Source organism: Hemitrygon akajei, chromosome 5, assembly GCF_048418815.1.
Source record: "Hemitrygon akajei chromosome 5, sHemAka1.3, whole genome shotgun sequence".
NCBI classification, from domain to species: domain Eukaryota; kingdom Metazoa; phylum Chordata; class Chondrichthyes; order Myliobatiformes; family Dasyatidae; genus Hemitrygon; species Hemitrygon akajei.
Window position 1 is genome coordinate 43,595,412 of NC_133128.1, and position 21,958 is coordinate 43,617,369.

Consider the following 21,958-nt stretch of genomic DNA (forward strand, 5'->3'; position numbering starts at 1 on the left):
AATTTAGAATCCCAACCCGCAGACCAAACCTATCCTTTTCCATATTTACTTTGAAAATAATGGCATTATCATCACTGGATACAAAGTGTCCCCCATCAAACTCCTGTCACTTGCCCTGTCTTATTCCCTAATAGGAGATCAAATATCACACACCGTCTCACTGACCTCTATGACCTAATTAAGGGAACTTTTATGAACACATTTGACAAACTATCCCATCCTGTCCTTTTACAGTATGGGATTCCCTGTCAATGTGGAAAGTTAAAATCACCACTAAAATAACATTATGCTTCTTGCAACGGTCTGTGTTCTCTCTGCAAATTTGTTCCTCTAAATCCCTAGGACTGTTGGGTGGTCTGTAATACAGCCTCATTAACATGGTCATATCCTTCTTATTTCTCAGTTCCACCCACAACATCTCACTGGATGAGTTCTCTAGTCTGTCCTGACTGAGCACTTCCACGACAAGTAGTGCTACCCCTTCTCCATTAATTCCTCCCAATCTGTTGCAACCAAAACAACGAAACCCCAGAATACAGAGCTACCAGTCCTGGCCCTCCTGCAACGCCATCTCATTAATAGCTACAATATCACAATTGCAGGTGTTGATCCATGCCCCAAGCTCATCCGCCTTTCCTACGATACTTCTGGCATTGAAACATCGGCAGCTCAGGGTACTAGTTGCACCATGCTCAGCTTGTCGGTTCCTGACTTTGTCAGAGGTCTTAACAACAACCGTCTCCACAACCTCCCCACCAACTGTTCTGGCAGTCCTGCTCCCATCTGTCTGCAACTCTATTTTATATCCCACTGTGCAACACCTCCAGACCTTCCCACTAGGATATTAGTCCCCTTCCAGTTTGGGTGCAAACCATCTCTTCTGTACAAGTCCCACCTTCCCTGGAAAGAGCGCAATGATCCAAAAATCTGTAGCCCTCACTCCTACACCAACTCCTTAGCCATGTGTACAACTGGATAATCTTTCTCTTTCTGGCCTCACTAGCAGGTGGCACAGGTAGCAATCCTGAGATCACAACCCTGGAGGTCCTGCCCTTTACCTTAGCACCCAACTGCCTGAACTGACTTTACAGAACCTCGTCACTCTTCCTACCTACATGGACCACCACATCTGGCTGTTCACTCTCCCACTTAAGAAGGCTGAGGACTCTGATCAGAGATGTCCCAGACCCTGGGATCTTGAGGCAGCATACCATCCAGGAATCCTGTTCTTGTCCACAGAACCTCCTTTCTGTTCCCCTAACAGAACCCCTGTCTCTACAGCCCTCCTCTTTTTACCCCCTTCATTTCTGAGTCACAGAGTCCAATTCAGAGTCAGAGACCTGACTGCTTTGACTTCCCTCTCCTAGGTCCTCCCCAGACAAGTATCCAAAGTGTTCAACCTGTTGTTGAAGGGGATAGCCAAAGGGGCAATTTGCACTGCCTGTTTAATCCTTTTCCCCTTCCTGAATGCCACAGTTTCCTGTGTCCTGCACCTTGGGAGTAACTACCTCTCTGCATGTCCTATCTATCACCCCTTCAGCCTCCCGAATGATCCCGAAATCTTCCAGTCCCGGCTCCAACTCCTAAATGCGATGTTAGACGCTGCAGCTGGATGCACTCCTCTCAAGTGTAGTTGCAGGAACACTGGAGGTCTCCTTGCCATCCCACAAGAGGAGCATTCTGCATATCTGTTCTAACCGAGCAGATATAAAGAAGGAAAAACAATAAACTAAGTGCGGAATTTCTTTACTCAGAGAGTGGTAGCCAGTAGAAGTGGTAGAGACAGGTTCGGTATTGTCATTTAAAGTAAAATTGGATAGGTATATGGACAGGAAAGGAATGGAGGGTTATGGGCTAAGTGCGAGCCAGTGGGACTAGGTGAGAATAAGCATTCGGCACGGACTAGAAGGGCCGAGATGGTCTGTTTCCGTTACTGCAATTTTATATATGGTTATAAAAGAACTCAGCCTACAGCTTTTTTGTCTTCTCTCAATCAAGCCCCTCCTTGCTGAAGCCTCGAAGAGCTGAAGCTTTAGAATCCCCACTCAAACTCTGTCCACTCCAACAAAGGTTGCTCCACTTGCCCCACCTTACTTTAATTTGTAATTGCCAATCAATCCCAAGTGCTGAATGGCTACTGCTCAAAGCCTCAAGTCGCTCCTTTTTCTATTCACTCACGTCTTCTCAAGCTTCTGATCTCCAACTGGGCATTGCTTAAAGCTCTAGAAGCTTATTGATTAGTCATAGCAACTCTAATTCAAGTTTGCAAAGGAAACATTTTAGAAGTAATTCCTTTTCCACTCTACACCAACCATTCTGCCAAATGATACATTTGGTTTACACTCTATATTGTTATGATCGCCGCCCCCTCCTTCTTGAGAATCGCAAGATCACTATTAATTCAGGGTCTTGGACCCAGGAAATGAGAGAGAATCCTCAAGGTTTTGGAATGTGTCCTGGCCCCTCAGCAAGACCAAGCCACGGATAACGGCCATTGTCTCTTGGAGACACCTTTGTGGATTGGGGGCTGTGCTACGTGCAAGCCCTCAGGGCAACGTGGGCTGGGCGACAGGGAGAGATTGCATCATCCACCAACCTGATTGACATCTGAGACCCCGTGAGTCCAGATAAAAGAGGGGCTGTAGAGACGGCCCCTCAGACACACCAGAAGAGATGCTAGCGATCCCGTATAGCGGGCAGCCATTTGAAGAAAGCCACGTGTGTTTGGTTCCGTGCCTGGGAGCCGGTGGCTGATACCACAGAAATGATTTTCTTGAACTAACAACGGGGAACCAACTCCCCTGACTCAACGGATTGATCTCATCAAAAGACCCGGGCAAGTTTCTTTTATCACAAATCTCTCTCTCTCTCTCTCTCTCTCCAACAAGTGAAAACCCAGCAGTCCCCAAAACCCAGAAGCTTGCAGGAACTGAGTGACTTTCATATTTCCAAAGGACAATATATTACCCCTAGACAAACGATAGAGCTACTTCTTATTGATGATTATTACTATACCTGTGCTTTAGATTGAGTATTGACGACGTATATTATCTGAATGTTTGTATTAACCTTATTTTTGTGCCCCTTTATAAATAAAAACTTTTAAAAATAGTACCATCAGATTTCAACAGACCTCTATCTTTGCTGGTAAGTGACCCAGTTACAGGGTACGTAACAATATATTGATTACAGGTCCAAAATCCACATTGTTGCTGGTCAAATAGAAATTGTTGACAATGGCAGATTGGAGGTGACACCCGCAACATGCACAGTATTGCAAAATGTTGGTTATTTATCTTGGGATACAACGTGGAATAAGCCCTTCCTGTCCTTCGAGCCACATCACCAGCAACCCCCGATTTAACCCTAGTCGAATCACAGGACAATTCACAATCACCAATTAAACTACTAACCAGAGCCCTCAGAGGAAACCCACGCATTCCATGGGGAGGATGTGCCATCTCTTTACAGAGGACACCAGGAATGAACTCTGAAATCCAACACCCCAAGCTGTAATAACATTACACTACATTACTGCTATGTGAACTTGGCACCCCAAAACAAGGGCTACATGGTTATCCAGCCAGTCATTTTAAATGGATGGAGAAACAGTAGCTGGGGACCTATAATTCCCAAATACCACACTGGGTGCTCCAAATTCAGTCCATTCCTCCCAGCCATCTTTTGCCCTTTCTCATCCAAAAGATGAGTAGGCAAGTAGAAACAGACTGGCAATGCAACAAAAAAAGTTAAGCAGCAAAAAGTTGATCTATACAGCTAGGGAGCCCAAAACTTTTGCACATTACCGTAGAAACTTTATGTATTGCACTAAACTGCTGCGCAAAAAAAATTCATGACATACGGGAGTGATGATAAACCTGATCCTGATATGGGTCTCTACTGTGTACTGAGAGTGGGAAGGGGGTAGGGAAAGGGTTGGGAAAAAGGGGAAGAGATGGTGTGGGAGCAGGAAGCACCAAAGAGACATTCTGTAATGATCAATAAGCCAATTGTTTGGAATCAAATGACCTTGCCTGGTGTCTCAGGACTTGGGGGGGGGGGGGGCGGGGGGGGTGGTGGTGGCTTAAAACAGGCATGTATTTGGCAACGTCTGCCTGTGTGCAACCAGTCTTTCTCTCCCTCTCACTAGCTACTGTCAGAAGAAAGTTCAGGTGCCCTGGATTCCATGATGCAAGGATAGATCAGCAAGGCTGTGGACTCGTTTTGGGGACTCATGGTGCATGTATTTCTAGGATCCGGTTACTCTCTTTTTGATGGCTTGATTGAGGCGATCAATGCAGTCTGGGGCACTTCAGCAAAAGATTCCCAAAGCCCTTTGCTCCCGCCAGATTTACAAACTCGTTTTCTTATCCACATTAAAAAACCGTACTGTGCAAAAGTCTTATGCACCCTAACTATACAGTATATATATGCCCGAGCCTTTTACACAGTACTGTAACATATGATTGCTTAGCACCTATCTTGATTACTAGAAACAAAAGCTATTTAAGGAACAGTCAAATGCTGGCATGGAGAAAATCAAAGAATTTGCCTGATGGGTAAGTTTAAAGTAACTTCCTTATCAATAACATATCACAGTCCAATATTCCTTGAAAACCTTTACACCCACAAAGGAAACAGATTTTCCTCCCCAGAGTACTGATGGAAAGAAATGTTTGAGCTTGACTGCATTATCCTAACAGTGAAGCAGCCTGCCATAATCATCACCAGGAATAAGAAAATACTTAATGAGATATTGCAAGGAGTGAGGACATTGTGGAACTCTGTTAGAAGCCTGGTCCTTTCCTTGACACCCTGCACCCTCCTCCTGCAATCCCACCCTCCATCCCACTCCTCCAACATCGAGGAACAACTCAGAATGAAAGCCCGAGACATACAGGAACAGGTAAGGAACACGGAGCGATAGTACAGACAAGCAGTAAATCCAAATCTGCAATGACAGGTAAATTGTGAAAAATCAGAAAAGAACTTCATCTTGATCATTTTTTGGATCATTAGTGCCCGCCTACTAATAAGCTTAGGAAACACTAAAATAAGATTTTCTTCTATAATCTCTTAGAATTTGACTTGCACACACCCCACAATATAATCACTGAATGCCTTGCCAAGCCTGGATTTGAGATATATACACACTTACATTTTAAAATGAAGGGTTAAATTCTAGCCATTAAAATCTCTCTCCTAATTGTCATAAGTCACACAGTATAGTGGGGTGGGGTGGGGGGGAGGGTCAATTGTGTTTTGTCTGATAAATTAAAAATATTTCTAACCTTCATTATCAGGTGACTCTCATACTGCACAATAGCTCGCAATGGGGCAGTTGTTTGATCGGCATCTTCCAGAGCTCTGATCACATTCTTAGCTACTTGGGTTGGAGTAATTTTACCTGACCTATACAAGCACAAAACAGGATGGGTTACAAATTGATTGCTTTTAATATAATGGTGATGGTTAGATCAATTAACTAATCAGAAAGAACATCATGAACATTAGGGAAGATATTAACCATTAGGTTCTTCTTACAGTGACCCAAGCATCCGGGGACGATTGTAACCTATTTATATCAGGAGAAAACAAAGTCAGGTGGGATGTAAATAAACAACAATGGAAAAAGTAAAAGCCAAATACAGTGGATTCCGGTAAATAAGAACACATCATGACCAGTACATTTTGGCCCTGCATGTAGCCTGCAGTGTGGCGCTAGACTGAACTAATGGATTCCTGGTTTGATGCTTGATATTCTATGTTTTGTTTGCTCACTTTTTGCCATGGGCACAATTTGTTCTTTCTTCATGCATTGGGGTTAATGATTTCTTCAGCATTTCTTTATTGGTTTCTTGTGTTTCTTTATTCCCTGGCTGGCTATGGGAGGACGAATCTTAGAGCTGTCTTCTGTGCACAGACTTTGATAATAAGTGTACTTTGAATCTTTGAAAACCCAACCCAAAACCCAAGAAATAAATGATGTAATTAAATGAAATGGAAATGTAAGAACACCACAAATTCCACTACCGTGCTATAAAATTATGTATTAGTTCCTAACAGTTATTGGCATTACACTGCCATGTTCTTTTGATTGACTGCAAATAAAGTCACGCAGACACCTAGTGTAGATAATGGACTGCCTTCATATAATGCATCCACCAAATCTTCATTTTCATTGTAACCTTCAAGATAAATGTTAATACCTTCAAATTCGTGGTGGTTCCTAGCTTGAAGTAGTGAAATTGTTTCATTTTCAGTGAATGTTTCTGAATGCTTGAAACTGCAGTGAGCAAAACTGTTCTGAAGTGTCTTACTGCATATTTCTTGCCAACAGTGGCAAAAAACACAAATACACGTAACTGATGCTAGTTATGAACTGATCAGCTATAGTTTCCTATCCCAATTAAGCAACATAAAATGTCCCAAATAATTAAGGGAATCCTAGCTATTTTCTCAATTAGTTTTTGTTCTTTAAGAGTTGTCCCAACGCTCCTTCAGTCAACATCTTCTAAATAACTCACAAAACCAAACATTCCACTTCTTTTGTGTCTTTTGGTTTTTTTTTGTCTTGAATACAATTCTGGAACTGCTGATGACAGCGATTTGCAGTTTGGAGAATGTTTCAGTATTTCAGCTCTCTGCAGTCTCTGAGGGGGATTCGGGGAGGCAGAAACAATGTGCAGGAACCTTATGGTAAGAAGGATACAAGCTGATCTTAGATGCTTTTGCTGATTAAAGCTTTAAATGCCAGCTGCCTGCCTTTTTAAAATTGTTCTGCTGCCGGAGAGGAGAGACTGCCTTTTTACTGCTGGTGAGATCGCTCTGCTACAGAGAGGAAGAATGTTACCCAAGTTTTCTGCATTTTAGACTGTGGACATTATTTCCCCCCATTCGTATGATTTTTATGTATTGTGTTTTTCGCTTGATCTTTCTCATTTTTGTATGGCGGGGGGGTTGATGGGACTTTTGTTTTTGTTCATTTTTCTGTGCATGGAGGAGGGATTGGGGGGTCGATGATCATACTGTCATTCTTCCCTTTCTTGGCTCTGTAGCTACTGCAGAAGAAGAATTTCAGGAGTTGCATACCTTGATAATAAATGAACCTTTGAAATAAGGAGCTGCATCTATTAACTGATGGCCCAATTAACCAGAATCCACTGTATTTTTATATTAAGGTTAAGTTAAAATTTAGTACAGGGGTTGAGGTAGATTTTCATCTTCACAGAATAGTAGCCATGAAAACTGCTGTTACTGTGATGAAGACAAAACCAGTGTCTATGCAAGTTAATAATATATTTGCATCATAAAAGGAGGTCAAAAGAAAAGTGAAAAGACACTTTAGTGTAGGCTCTCCAACCTACACTCATTCCATATTCTAAAGGTCAACAGTATCCTTTGCAAGCTGACTGTGAAACAACTGTTACCTTCTAAATAATTTATGGCGTTTGTTGCAGAAAGCCACGGATCTCCTCAAAACTGTGACTTTGTTCAAATCTATAAACCCAAATCAGTTATTGCTCACTATTATATAAATAGGAAACAAATATCAGCAATATATACAGCTCATTTTAACATACTTGCCTGATATCTTAAAATACTTCTGGCAGAAAATTGTTTGTGGCATTTTATATCGTTCTGGTCAGAAATGGTCTTACTTTCCTTCCATCAATGCATTCGATTTTGGGCATTTTGCTGACGCTCAGTTTAACAAGCTATGCCTCAATAAATAAACATATCTGCAATCAGCATGAAACGGAGGATGCAAGCACGGGATAATAAGAGGCACAAAATGCTGAGGGCCAATTTTCTCCATTTCTTTTGTCTTCCCCACCATTCAGTTGCCTCCCCGTTTACTTTGATCTTGACCAAAGGTACCATGAACCATCAGTAAAACTCTCAAAATGTGCCTTTTAGGCACATACAATTTCTAGCTTTTTTATGTTATCTCTTATATAAGGTCATTGGTTTAACAAATAGGTAATGAATATAAACATACTTTAAGTACATAGCATTTTCCCTTCTAACAGGATTACAATTGCATTTGAGAACATGTTTGAGTAGGTAATGGTGTTGCATTGGAATGGCATTAATCTTGCTTTCTAAACTTTCGTTAGTTTTGTTCATGTGGTAAGGAATTAAAAAGGTAATTTCATCACTTCTTATATTTATATACATACTTGTACGCTTGGATGAAATCAGAAATGCTTTTGAAGTTGAATCCATGTTTTTCTTCCGTAACACTGCAAAATTATATATAAAACTTACTTTTAGCAACTTAGAACCACTTCAAACAAACCCACAAACACGAAGCAACCCAACTTTTCTTACACAGAAGATTGAGCAACAAAACTTGTGTGTTTTTTTTTAAAAAAAAGTATTTATCATGGCACAGATTGAAAGCTACCAGTTCTATGATTACCATCCACTGCCCTAGTGTCTGAATGCTTCCCGTGTGTTGCAGCAATCAGAATGGACTGTGGTTTGAAAATCAAGGGTTTTATTTTAATAGAAATTCATCTCAGTACCTTAGTACTTAGAATTTACCTTCCTGGCTGGCTACCCTCAAAAATTATCAGTGGGTCTGATGAGTAGATTGTTCAGATTATCAAAACTTTGTGCTCATCTTCTCCAGTACTGCTGGTGGTTTGCTACTTTGCTGGCCTACCGATTACATTGGCTCAAACACAGGAAATAAGGCACATCAGAAGAAGAAAAAGTTAGGGTGCACAAGTCTACAAGAACTCAAGAAGGGGGATGAAATTGATACAAGCTGCAGGATAATGTGTTTTATAGTTTAATTTAATTTTAACTTTATAAGGTTTTACAATAGATCAGTATTGATGACCTTAAGAAAACATTAGTTGCCATATTTACGAATATTGGCAGTGCAAAGCAGAATGTGAGAAATAGAGGGCTGGGCAAAGAAAAAAAACACTTTCTCCAATAGCAGCACCAAATGTGTGACATATTTGCATTTGTATGCAGAATTCAGCTTCTGGTCTACTGCAGTCAACAGAAACAAATTACAAGACCGATGTCCAATACATCCATTCCACTTACTAATGACAACAAAGGACAGGTGTAAATAAGGAGGGAATCTGAAACACTCTACTTGCTATTTGCACTTTAAACAGAGAAATTTTCTATTCCGTGCTTTGCACAAAGTAAATGTGTGAGGTTATCCACTTTGGGAGTAAGAACAGGAAGGCAGATTATTATCTGAACGGTGTAGAGTTAGGTAAGAGAGAAATACAAAGAGATCTAGGAGTCCTTGTTCATCAGTCACTGAAGGTGAATGAGCAAGTGCAGCACGCAGTGAAGAAGGCTAATGGAATGTTGGCTTTTATTACAAAGGGAATTGAGTACAAGAGCAAAGAAATCCTTTTGCATTTGTACAGGGCCCTGGTGAGACCACACCTGGAGTATTGTGTACAGTTTTGGTCTCCAGGGTTAAGGAAGGACATCCTGGCTGTACAGGAAGTGCAGCATAGATTCACCAGGTTAATTCCTGGGATGTCCGGGCTGTCTTACACAGAGAGGTTAGAGAGACTGGGCTTGTACACACTGGAATTAAGGAGATTGAGAGGGGATCTGATTGCAACATATAAGATTATTAAGGGATTGGACAAGATAGAGGCAGGAAATATGTTCCAGATGCTGGGAGAGTCCAGTACCAGAGGGCATGGTTTGAGAATAAGGGGTAGGTCATTTAGGACAGAGTTAAGGAAAAACTTCTTCTCCCAGAGAGTTGTGGGGGTCTGGAATGCACTGCCTCGGAAGGCAGTGGAGGCCAATTCTCTGGATGCTTTCAAGAAGGAGCTAGATAGGTATCTTATGGATAGGGGAATCAAAGGATATGGGGACAAGGCAGGAACCGGGTATTGATAGTAGATGATCAGCCATGATCTCAGAATGGCAGTGCAGGCTCGAAAGGCCGAATGGTCTATTTCTGCACCTGTTATCTATTGTCTAAATCAACAAATCAAAACTTTGGCAAAAAAATCCAATGAATAGTCCCCAAGAGGTATTGCAAATATGAACAAGTCCTATCTGTACTAAATTTACAACATAAATTTCTTTTCAAACCAATACACACTTGGGCTGTTTTTGTCCATCTTATTGATTGATAGCACCAAGAACTGTTCCACTGTTGACACTGTAAAATGTCTTCACTTTCTCATCCTCAGATACTGAACGCAGCCTTCATCAGCTGCACTACCCAGTGTGAGAATGACACTTTCAACATTAAATGAATCATCTTGATGCAAACCCAGTGCTAGGTTAAAGCAAAGCAGGTTTCAAAAAAAATACAGAGCCGATATTATATTGCAAAGTACTCATTTGAAAAGGTCAATTTAATATATTAATTACCTTTTGTGCAGTATATCATATGCTTATTAAAATCCTATCAAATTAACTTACAATGAAGCATACTTGTAAAAGAAAATCTAATTAAATGCATTCAGGATTGCTGCAATGCCAATAAATGAATAATACTAAAAACAAAGTCTAATTTGCAGTTTTGTGATCATTCACTTCATTATAATTAACTTCTCGGGCAATAATGCCATTCAGTTGCTTTAGACATGCATATCTGTTTAAGCTCCAAAAACAAATCCACCTTTCAAAAACACTGCTGACTAACACCTTACCCAGTACTCGCTGCCTACCTCAGCTGCAACAGCTCATTCAGAATACCGTCATTGTTGTCGTGTTTTGGTGGCTTATTGCTGCTCTCAGGGTTAACAACTGGAATGAATATGGGATCTTCTGGAATAACTATATGTCGTAGTGAAGTGAGATTTATCATTCTAGAAATAAGCACAAGTTTTAAAAAGGAACATTAATTAGGATCATTTAAATAATACATTTTCCTCCATGCTATAGACATCCAATGACAGCAATACCCAGCAGGTGATTAAATGGAGGGAGATGGGGAGGAGAACCAGTGGGAGGAGATTGGGGATGACAGGCAGGCGAAGGGGGTGGGAAAGTGGGATATATGATGTTGGCCCACTGTTTCTCCTCCCACATCCTCTTTACTTCATTCTCCACCTTGTTCTCCTATCACATTACATCATCTTCAGCCCTTTGCCACTTCCACCTATCACCTTTCAACTGCTACTGCCGTTCCCACTCTGCCTATCAACACTCTCACCTGTATCCATCTGCCAGCTCTTGCTCCACCTTTTTATAATGGCTACCTGGACCATTTTTTAGAGCTCTTCTTGAACAGTGGAACAACATTAGCTATCCTCCAATCCTCTGGTACCTCACCCGTCAGCAAGAATGATTTAAATATCTCGCTAGGGCCCCGGCAATTTCTCTACTTGCCTCCTGTAGGGTCTGAGGGAATACCTCGTCAGGCCCTGGGGATTTATCCACCCTAATTTGCCTCAGGGCAACAAACACCTCCTCCTCTGTCCATGAAGTTTAAGCCATTTTGCCTCAATTCTCTAGACTGTGTATCTCCTGAATAAATACAGTTGCAAAAAAAACCCATTAAAGATTCCTCTCCCCCGCCCCCCCCCCCCCCCCCCCCCATTCTCTTTTGGCTCCACATGTGCACATGTGGATCTTTCAGAGAACTAGTTTTGGCCCTTGCAATCCTTTTGCTATTAACATATCCGTAGAATCCCTTAGGATTCTCCTTCACCCTGTCAACTAGGAGAACTTCATGCCTTCCTTTAACTCTCCTGATTTCTTTAAGCGTTCTCTTGCATTTGTTAAACTCAATAAGCACCTCATTTGTTCCTTTCTGCCTAAGCACCTCTTTTCCTCTTCACCAGGGCCCCAATATCTCTCGCAAACCATGGTTCCCTACACCTGTTATCTTTGTTTTATTCTGACAGGCACATAAAAGTTTTGTACTCTCGAAATTTCACTTTTGAAGGACTCCCACTTAGCAAGTACACCTTGCTCCACCCTCTCTCTCCACCATTTTATAGTGGCTATCTACAGTCAGAGCACTACAGCACATAAACAGCGTCTCTGGCCCATCTAATTCATTCCAACCAGACCCAGCAACCTGCACCAGGAACATAGTCCTCTACACACCTCCCCTCAATTTCTCTTAAATGCTGAAATCAAACTCACATCCACCACTCATTGGTAGCTCGTCCCACACTCTCACCACCCTCCGAGTGAAGACATTCCCCTCATATTCCCTTTAAACGTTTCATCTTTCACCCTTAACCTCTAGTTCTAGTTTCACCCACTCTCAGTGGAAAAAGCCCACTTGCGTTTACCCTATCTATACTTACAATTTTATACATCTCCCCTCTGCCTTTCAGTCTTGACACAAAATGTCAACTGCTCATTTCCCTCCATAGACGCTGCCTGACCTGCTGAGTTTCTCCAGCTTTATGCGTGTAGAAACCTCATTTAAACATACTTAATACTGATAATTACAGTGGAAATAGAAGCATGTAAGAGTAGAAAACAACCATGCATGGTATACTCATTACAACTCAATGAATGCAATTGCATATGGCACACAATAGGAAACAGGAGCAGATAAGATTAGTCTTGAGCTGGATCAGTTGTTCAAAGAGATTGTGGTTGATATGCAGTATTGTATACCCATCTTTTCTAATATCCCTTCCTACATTTGCTTAAAAATTATCTACAAACTCAAATACAAAATTAACAATTGATCTTGCAAAAGTTAGAAAGGTTAACATTTTTAATGTACCCGGCCAACAAATAAACAATCAGATAATATCTTCAAAATCAAAATTATCCCTCAACTTGCCACATTTCATGAAACAAATGTTACAGAAGTTGTTAATTTCTTTCCTGCACTACATAAATTTTAATCCTTAGAATCAAGTTATCAGACAGACAGGTCTATTACAGTCTTGCCAAGACCAATGTATCATCCTGAAGTTGCAGTACTGAGACATGGCAATTGGAGTCTAGGTGTGGCTTAGATAGATGCTTACATAAACTCTGTAACTTCCTGCATTTCACTCAGTATAAAACTCTGCACTCCACTGGTTTTTAAAAATTACTTCCTGTAGCTGCCCAAGGACTTCTAGAAAACAGAACATTTAACTTGCTCTATCCTTTTTGGATACACCGTGGGCAGAGCCACATTTGCCTACTATAAAATTTATTTGCCAATTTTGCTCAATTAACGTTTTTATCAGTTAATGCTTCCCCAAATATCAACTATGATGCTATTTTGATGCCATTGACCTGGCTTTCTAACCTATCTCTTCCCTATAACAGTTTCCATAGTACAGCAAAGTGAAAATATGACTAAAAGATGATAACCCCGTGAACTGAATACTTCTGTCTCTAAAAGCATCTCTGTTCACAAAGATCAAAGGATTTATTGATGGAGTTCTAGGATAAACATCCTGCCATGGGGCTTATAGATACAAAATAACCTGAACAGAAGCTGGACGATAAACCTGAACCAGAAGATTTGAATACAATATTGGACAGTCACTTCGAGTTGCGGTAAGGCATTGTCCAAGGTCAGGTAACAATGAGAGGGCAAGCCAAGTAACAAAGTTAGACTAATTAACAGTGTAAGACCATAAGACACAGGAGCAGAATTAGGCCATTCAACCCATCAAGTCTGCTCCACCATTCCACCATGGCTGATCCCAGATCCCATTCAACCCCATACATCTACCTTCTCAGTATCATTTGATGCCCTGACCAATCAGGGAACTATCAACTTCCACCTTAAATATACCCACGGACTTGGCCTCCACCGCAGTCTGTGGCAGAGCATTCCACACTCATGACTCTCTCACTAAAAAGAAAAAAATCCTCTTTAACCCTGTTCTAAGGAGCTGCCCCTCAATTTTGAGGCTGTGCCCTCTAGTTCTGGATACCCCCACCATAGGAAATATCCTCTCCACATCCACCCCATCTAGTCCTTTCAACATTCAGTAGATTTCAAGGAATTCTTTTAAATTCCAGTGAGTACAGGCCCAAACTAGCCTCTAGGAGTTTGTGACCTTCTTGGTTCTGAAGGTCATATGATAATTTTGGAGAAAATGGTGAGAAAAATGAATCAAAGCATTCGGAGTGATGTATGGCAAAGCTCAAGAACATACAAGATGCTATTAGAAACAATTTTTCTACTATTGCCAGTGAATGCAGCATGTTACCTTCCACCTTAGAGAGGCTTATGGTGAGAGGGGAAAGGTTAAAAGGGATCCAAGCAGCAACTTCTTCACCACCCCTCTGGCAACTCATTATAGAATGCCTTTATAAGACAAGTTGCCACAGAAAGTGGCTGAGGCAGGTATTAGAACATTTAAAAGACACTTGGACAAGTATATGGATAGGAATGGCTTAGAAGAACATTGATAAAATAGTGGGTACCTTGATCAACATCCATAAGTTGGGCCCCAAACTGTCTGCTTCCCTGTCATATTGTTCTATGACTGAATGACTTGTCATTAACATTGACTGAACATCATTAAATTCCCACAATTGCAAAGTAGATATAAAAAGTAAACTTGTTATAGAAAATTAAAGTTGATTATTTCAGTTCATGTACCCAAAAATGCTACAGAATTGGAATTGCTTAAAATCCAATTGTGGAAGCTGAAAAATTAACTTTCACAAGCATAAAGTCTGACTCTACAAGTATCAACAATACCATTTTATATATAGTCATAATATACTCAGTGGCCACTTTATTAGGTACAGTTGGTCATTAATGCAAATATCCAGCCTGCTAATCATGTGGCAGCAACTCAATGCAAAAAAGCATGCAGACATGGTCAAGAGGTCCTGTTGTTGTTCACACCAAACATCAGAATGGGGTAAGAAATGTGATCGAAGTGATTTTGACTATGGAATGATTGTTGGCAGACAAAGTGGTTTGTGCATCTCCGAAACTGCTGATCTCCTGGGATTTTCATGCATGACAATGGTACTAACATGGATAGAAAATTGGTTGGCAGACAGGAAACAAAGAGTAGGGATTAATGGGTCCTTTTCAGAATGACAGGCAGTGACCAGTGGGGTACCGCAAGGCTTGGTGCTGGGACTGCAGCTATTTACAATATACATTAATGATTTAGATGAAGGGATTAAAAGCAACATTAGCAAATTTGCAGATGACAAAAAGCTGGGTGGCAGTGTGAAATACGAGAAGGATGCAGGGTGACTTGGACAGGTTGGGTGAGTGGGCAGACTCATAGTAGATGCAGTTTAATGTGGATAAATGTGAGGTTATCCACTTTGGTGGCAAGAACAGGAAGGCAGATTACTATCTGAATGGTGTCAAGTTAAAAAAGGGGAAGTACAACGAGATCTAGGTGTTCTTGTACATCAGTCACTGAAAGCAAGCATGCAAGTACAGTAGGCAGTGAAGAAAGTTAATGGCATGTTGGCCTTCATAACAAGGGGAGTTGAGTATAGGAGCAAAGAGGTCCTTCTGCAGTTGTACAGGGCCCTGGTGAGACCACACCTGGAGTATTGTGTTCAATTTTGGTCTCCAAATTTGAGGAAGGACATTCTTGCTATTGAGGGAGTGCAGCTTAGGTTCATGAGGTTAATTCCCAGGATGGTGGGACTGTCATATGTTGAAAGATTGGAGCAACATTTCGGAGAAGGACTTCTGAGAATCGGAGCAAGAGTGAGGCGGAAGCCATTTTGAATTTTACCGGTTTTCATCGGAGTTGAGAGAGGCGGGACTGCGCAGGCGTATGACGTCGGGCAGTGAAGTGTGGGAGATTTAAAAGGAACACAGCCCGATACAGCGGGCAGCGTCGTTGCGGGCAATGGAGTGAGCCGGGAGTAGAGTGGAGGCCTAAGGGCTTTGGCTCAACGGGCTTCGGCGGAACCGGGCGAGGCGAGGAAGACCGGAGCTGCAGAGCTCTCACAGCTAGTTGCTTGGTAAGTATTGGTAAGTAGTCCTGCTTCCTTTTACACTTATAACTTTAAAAGTATTGTTAAATAGTGTGATAGTTAGCTGTATTGGGGCAAAGGGTTCTTGCATAACTAATACTAGTACATTAAATTAACTATATAGCATGGAGCAGGTGATGTGTTACTGCTGCGAGATGTGGGAACCGGTAGACCCCATTGAGGGACACGGTGACTACATTTGCAGCAAGTGTTTGTTGCTCGAGGAACTCCAGCTTCATATTGATGAGCTGCAGTCCGAGCTTCAGACACTGCGACACATCAGGGAGGGGGAGAGTTACCTGGACTCTGTGTACCAAGAGATAGCCACACCTAATAGATTAACTAATGTAGATTGCAGTCAAGCACAGGATGGTGTGGCTATGAGTGAGGCAAGTAGGGGAATCCAGGAGGTAGGGCTGGAGGAGATGCAGGCCTTGCTCTTGTCCAACAGATTCGAGGCTTTAACTCCCTGTGAGGGCAGGAGCGGGGACTGTGGGGAGGATGAGCAACCTGCCCATAGCACCGTGGAGTGGGGGGCCATTCCAGAGGGGGGAGTCAATAGAAATGTTGTAGTAATAGGGGACAGTATCGTCAGGGGATAGATAGGGTTCTCTGCAACTGAGAGCGAGAGTCCCGAAGGCTATGTTGCCTGCCTGATGCCAGGGTTAAGGACATCTCTTCTGGGCTGGAGAGAAACTTGCAGTGGGAGGGGGAGGATCCAGTTGTCTTAGTACACATCGGTACTAATGACATAGATAGGACAAGGAAGAAGGTTCTGTTACAGGAATATGAGCAGCTAGGGGTCAAATTAAAAAACAGAACCTCAAGGGTAATAATCTCTGGATTATTACCTGAGCCACGAGCAAATTTGGCTAGGTTAAATAAAATTAGAGAGTTAAACGCGTGGCTCAAAGACTGGTGTGGGAGAAGTGGGTTTTGCTTCTTGGGACACTGGCACCAGTACTGGGACAGGAGAGAACTGTTCCGGAGGGACGGGCTTCACCTGAACCGGGCTGGGGTTAGTGTCCTGGCGAATCATATAACTAGGGCTGCAGAGAGGTCTTTAAACTAACTAGTGGGGGGGGGGGGGAGGATTCTAGAGAGCAAATAATTAAAAAGACAATGGAGAAGGTAATGGATGTAGGTAAAAGTGGAGGAATAAAAAGACAGAGTGTGTCAGGAGGGGAAAGAATGTACGGAGATAAGCGTAAAGTTGTACAAAAGGAAAAGGTAGGAAATAAGTGTCAAACATATTTGAAAGTCCTTTATTTGAATGCACGTAGTATTAGGAATAAAATTGATGAGTTGACGGTACAAATAATTACGTATGGTTATGATATTGTGGCAATTACGGAAACATGGCTGCAGGGTGACCAGGACTGGGAATTAAACATACAAGGGTGTTCGACAATTAGGAGAGACAGGCAAGAAGGAAAAGGAGGTGGGGTGGCTATGTTAATAAAGCAAGAAATCACTGCAATAAAGCGAAATGATATTGGCTCAAAGGATCAGGATAACGAAACAATTTGGGTAGAAATAAGAAATAGTAAAGGGAAAAAAGCAGTGGTGGGAGTAGTCTATAGGCCTCCAAACAGCTGTAACTCAGTTGGTCGGAGCATAAATCAGGAAATAGTTGGGGCTTGTAATAAGGGAACAGCTATAATTATGGGGGATTTTAACTTTCATATTGACTGGACTAATCAAGTCGGACACGGCAGCCTTGAAGAAGAGTTTATTGAGTGTATTCGGGATGGGTTCCTTGAACAATATGTTACTGAGCCGACAAGGGGGCAAGCAGTCTTAGATCTGGTCCTGTGTAATGAGACAGGACTAATAAAAATGTCCTAGTAAAGGATCCCCTTGGAATGAGTGACCATAACATGGTCGAATTCCATATTCAATTAGAGGATGAGAGGGTTGGATCTCAAACAAGCGTACTGAGCTTAAATAAAGGAGACTATGATGGTATGAGAGCGGAATTGCTTAAGATGGATTGGGAAAATAGATTAAAGGGTAGATCAATACTTGATCAGTGGTAATATAAGTGGCTTATATTAGCTACCTATATAAGGTAGCTAAATCTAGTGGGAAGATTGAAGATCGAGAAGCTTTTAAAGATCAGCAGCAAATAACAAAAAGATTGATTAAGAAGGGGAAGATAGATTATGAAAGTAAATTGGCGAAAAACATAAAAGCAGATAGTAAGAGTTTTTATAGTTACATAAAAAGAAAAAGGGTGGCTAAAGTAAATGTTGGTCCCCTAGAAGATGAGACTGGGAAATTAATGGTAGGGGACATGGAGATGGCGGAAACGCTGAACAAATATTTTGTATCAGTTTTTACAGTAGAGGACAGTCAAAATATCCCAACACTGGATAAACAGGGGGGCTCTAGGGGGAGAGAAGCTAACTATGATTCAAATCACCAAGGAAATGGTACTTGATAAATTAATGGGACTGAAGGTGGATAAATCCCCTGGACCGGATGGCTTGCATCCTAGGGTCTTAAGGGAAGTGGCGGTCGGGATTATGGATGCATTAGTGATAATTTTTCAAAACTCGCTGGACTCGGCAATGGTCCCGGCAGATTGGAAAAATGCTAATGTAACTCCTTTATTTAAAAAGGGCAATAGACAGAAGGCTGGGAATTATAGGCCAGTTAGCCTAACATCTGTGGTTGGCAAAATGTTGGAATCGATAATTAAGGAAACAGTAACAGGGCAATTGGATAAACATAGCTTAATAGGACAAAGTCAGCATGGCTTTACAAAAGGGAAGTCATGTTTGACAAATTTGTTGGAGTTCTTTGAGGACATAACATATAGGGTAGATAAAGGGGAACCAGTGGATGTGCTGTATTTGGACTTCCAAAAGGCATTTGACAAGGTGTCACACCAAAGATTATTACTTAAAGTAAAAAATCATGGGATTGGGGATAATATTCTGGCATGGGTGGAGGATTGGCTTTCTAACAGAAAACAGAGTTGGGATAAATGGTTTATTCTCAGACTGGCAGTTGGTGACTAGTGGTGTTCCGCAGGGGTCGGTGTTGGGACCCCAACTCTTTACAATCTATATTAATGATTTGGAGAAAGGGACTAAGTGCAACGTATCGAAGTTTGCTGATGACACAAAGATGGGAGGGAGTGTAATGAGTGCGGAGGACATTGAAACCCTGCAGGGGGACATAGATAGGCTGAGTGATTGGGCAGACATTTGGCAGATGAAATATAATACTGACAAGTGTGAGGTCTTGCACTTTGGCAGGAAAAATAATAGAGCAAGTTATTATCTAAATGGAGAGAAACTGGAAAGTGCTTCTGTGCAAAGGGATCTGGGGGTCCTGGTGCAGGAAACACAAAAAGTTAGTATGCAAGTGCAGCAGGTGGTCAAGAAGGCCAATGGAATGCTGGCTTTTATTGCTAGGGGGATGGAGTGTAAGAACAGGGAGGTCTTACTGCAGTTGTACCGGGTATTGGTGAGACCACACCTGGAGTACTGCGTGCAGTTCTGGTGTCCATATTTAAGAAAGGACATACTGGCTCTCGATGCAGTGCAGAGAAGGTTCACTAGGTTAATTCCGGGGATGGGTGAGTTGATGTATGATGAGAGGTTGAGTAGATTGGGACTCTACTCATTGGAGTTCCGAAGAATGAGAGGCGATCTTATTGAAACATATAAGATTGTGAAGGGGCTTGATCGGGTGGATGTGGGGAGAATGCTCCCAATGATGGGTGAAACTAGGACTAGGGGGCATAATCTTAAAATAAGGGGATGCCGTTCCAGGACTGAGATGCGGAGAAATTTCTTCACTCAGAGGGTAGTGGGGCTGTGGAATTTACTGCCCCAGAGAGCTGTGGAAGCTACTACACTCAATAAATTCAAAACAGAGATAGACATTTTCCTGGATAAAAATGGCATTAGGGGATACGGTGAGCGAGCAGGTAAGTGGACATGAGGCTAGGTTTAGATCAGCCATGTGATCTCCTGGACCAGTTTTCGATAGCCTGGATGGGTCGGAGAGGAATTTTCCAAATTTTTTCTTCTCAATTGGCAAATCGTTTTTTTTTTCCCCCGGGTGATCACATGGGTTTGGGCGGGATGAATAATAAAATAAAATGGGCGGCATGGTGCCCTGTTGGTTGGCACTGTTGCCTTGTGGGATTCGGTGAAAACTAGAGTTAAGATTGGATCAGCCATGATCTTGTTGAATGGCGGAGCAGGCTTGAGGGGCCGATTGGCCTACTCCTGCTCCTATCTCTTATGTTCTTATGTTATGACTGAGCTTGTATACACTGGAATTTAGAAGGATGAGAGGGGATCTGATTGAAACATAAGATTATTAAGGGATTGGACACGCTAGAGCCAGGAAACATGTTCCCGATGTTGGGGGGAGTCCAGAACCAGAGGTCACAGTTTAAGAATAAGGGGTAGGCCATTTAGAATGGAGTTCAGGAAAAACCTTTTCACGCAGAGAGTTGTGGATCTATGGAATGCTCTGCCTCAGTAGAGGCCAATTCTCTGGATGCTTTCAAGAAAGAGTTAGATAGAGCTCTTAATGATAGCGGAGTCAAGGGATATGGGGAGAGGGCAGGAATGGGGTACTGATTGTGGATGATCAGCCATGATCACAGTGAATGGCGGTGCTGGCTCGAAGGGCTGAATGGCCTACTCCCGCACCTATTGTGTATCGACAATCTCTAGAATTTACAGAAAACAAACAAGCAAAAAACACATCCTGTGAGCTGCAGTTCTGTGGGTGAAAATGCCTTGTTAATGAGAAAGCTAGAGGGGAGTGGTTCAATGACAGGAAAACTCAGATAACAAGAGTAGTGTGCAGAAGAGCATCTTTGAATGCAAAGCACGTCGAACCCCGAAGTGGAGAGGCTACGACAGAAGAGGAGCACACAAAGTTAAAAGGTGTACCTAATAAAGAGGCCACTGAGTGGACAGTATAATTTTTTCCCTTTATAATCCAGTCTCTTTCCAACAATATTTTGCTTCAGTACTTGACTTGACAGCAAAGTCACTATTCCTTTACTTCCTGTTTCAGAATCTTCACTGTTCATTAACCAAGTTAGATTGTTAAGGAGGTACTCGGATGTACTCAAATTGATTAAGCAGGCATTCAACAGTTTTGAGCTCAGAAAGGATGTGTCATTGGAGAGAGTTCAGAGGCTCAGAAGAATGGATTCCAGGGCCTGTACTCACTGGAATTTAGAAGAATGCTGGGGGGTGGGGTGGGATTTCATTGAAATTTACAGAATGTTGAAAGGACTATATAGGGTAGACGTGGAGAGGATGTTTTCTGTGGTAGGGGTACCCAGAACTAGAGGGCACAGCCTCAAAATTAAGCTGTGACTTCCTTACAGAGGTAAGGAGGAATTCTTTTAGCCAGGGAGAAGCGAGTCTGTGGAGTGCTCTGCCACAGACTGCGGTGGAGGCCAAGTCCGTGGGTATATTTAAGGCGGAAGTTGATAGTTTCCTGATTGGTCAGGGCATCAAAAGATATAGCAAGAAGGCAGGTGTATGGGGTTAAGTGGGATCCAGGATCAGCCATGATGGAATGGCAAAGCAGACTCGACGGGCTGAATGGCCTAATTCTGCTCCCGTCTTATGTTCACCTGTTTACATTTACCTAGATGCCCCGAAGAGAAAGTGGCATTATTTTAATGTCCTTCTTTCAGAGAAGTGATACTAGGAATAGTTTACAGAATGCTTAATGGCTTCTATTACATTCATGTCAGTGATTGACAGGTAGGTAAAGCAAATTCTGGATCCAAGTGATATTGGTGGCCTAGTTATCCGTAATTAAGGATTAATGTACCAATACACTACCTCATGATCAGTGGAATTAAAATCAGTTGTCCAAAGATCTGAAAATAAACACAATATAATTAGTTCTAAAATTTAATTTAAAAGATAATTAAAATTATATTTGATGTAGAAACTGACAGATACTGCACATTTTTTGGGTTAAGGGAAGAGTTTGTATGCAATACCATTACGTTGGTGCCACTTTTTGCAAAAGAATGAACGTTCTGGGGGAGGAACTCCGCAGGTTGAGCTGC

The 21,958-nt window shown here is 42.0% G+C and overlaps 1 protein-coding gene across 3 annotated transcripts in view; it reads right to left on the minus strand.

Annotated features, from left to right (window-relative positions):
• Nucleotides 1-21,958, minus strand: part of LOC140727700 (uncharacterized) — a 101,149-nt gene that overhangs the window by 70,494 nt on the left and 8,697 nt on the right. For all 3 annotated transcript variants that reach the window (XM_073045371.1, XM_073045370.1, XM_073045372.1), the window contains exons 3-6: nucleotides 21,726-21,763; nucleotides 10,677-10,817; nucleotides 8,184-8,246; nucleotides 5,292-5,412 (exon numbers count right to left, since the gene is read on the minus strand). In XM_073045371.1, the coding sequence (XP_072901472.1) occupies nucleotides 5,292-5,412; nucleotides 8,184-8,246; nucleotides 10,677-10,817; nucleotides 21,726-21,763 (363 nt within the window). The remainder of the gene's footprint in view (nucleotides 1-5,291; nucleotides 5,413-8,183; nucleotides 8,247-10,676; nucleotides 10,818-21,725; nucleotides 21,764-21,958) is intronic.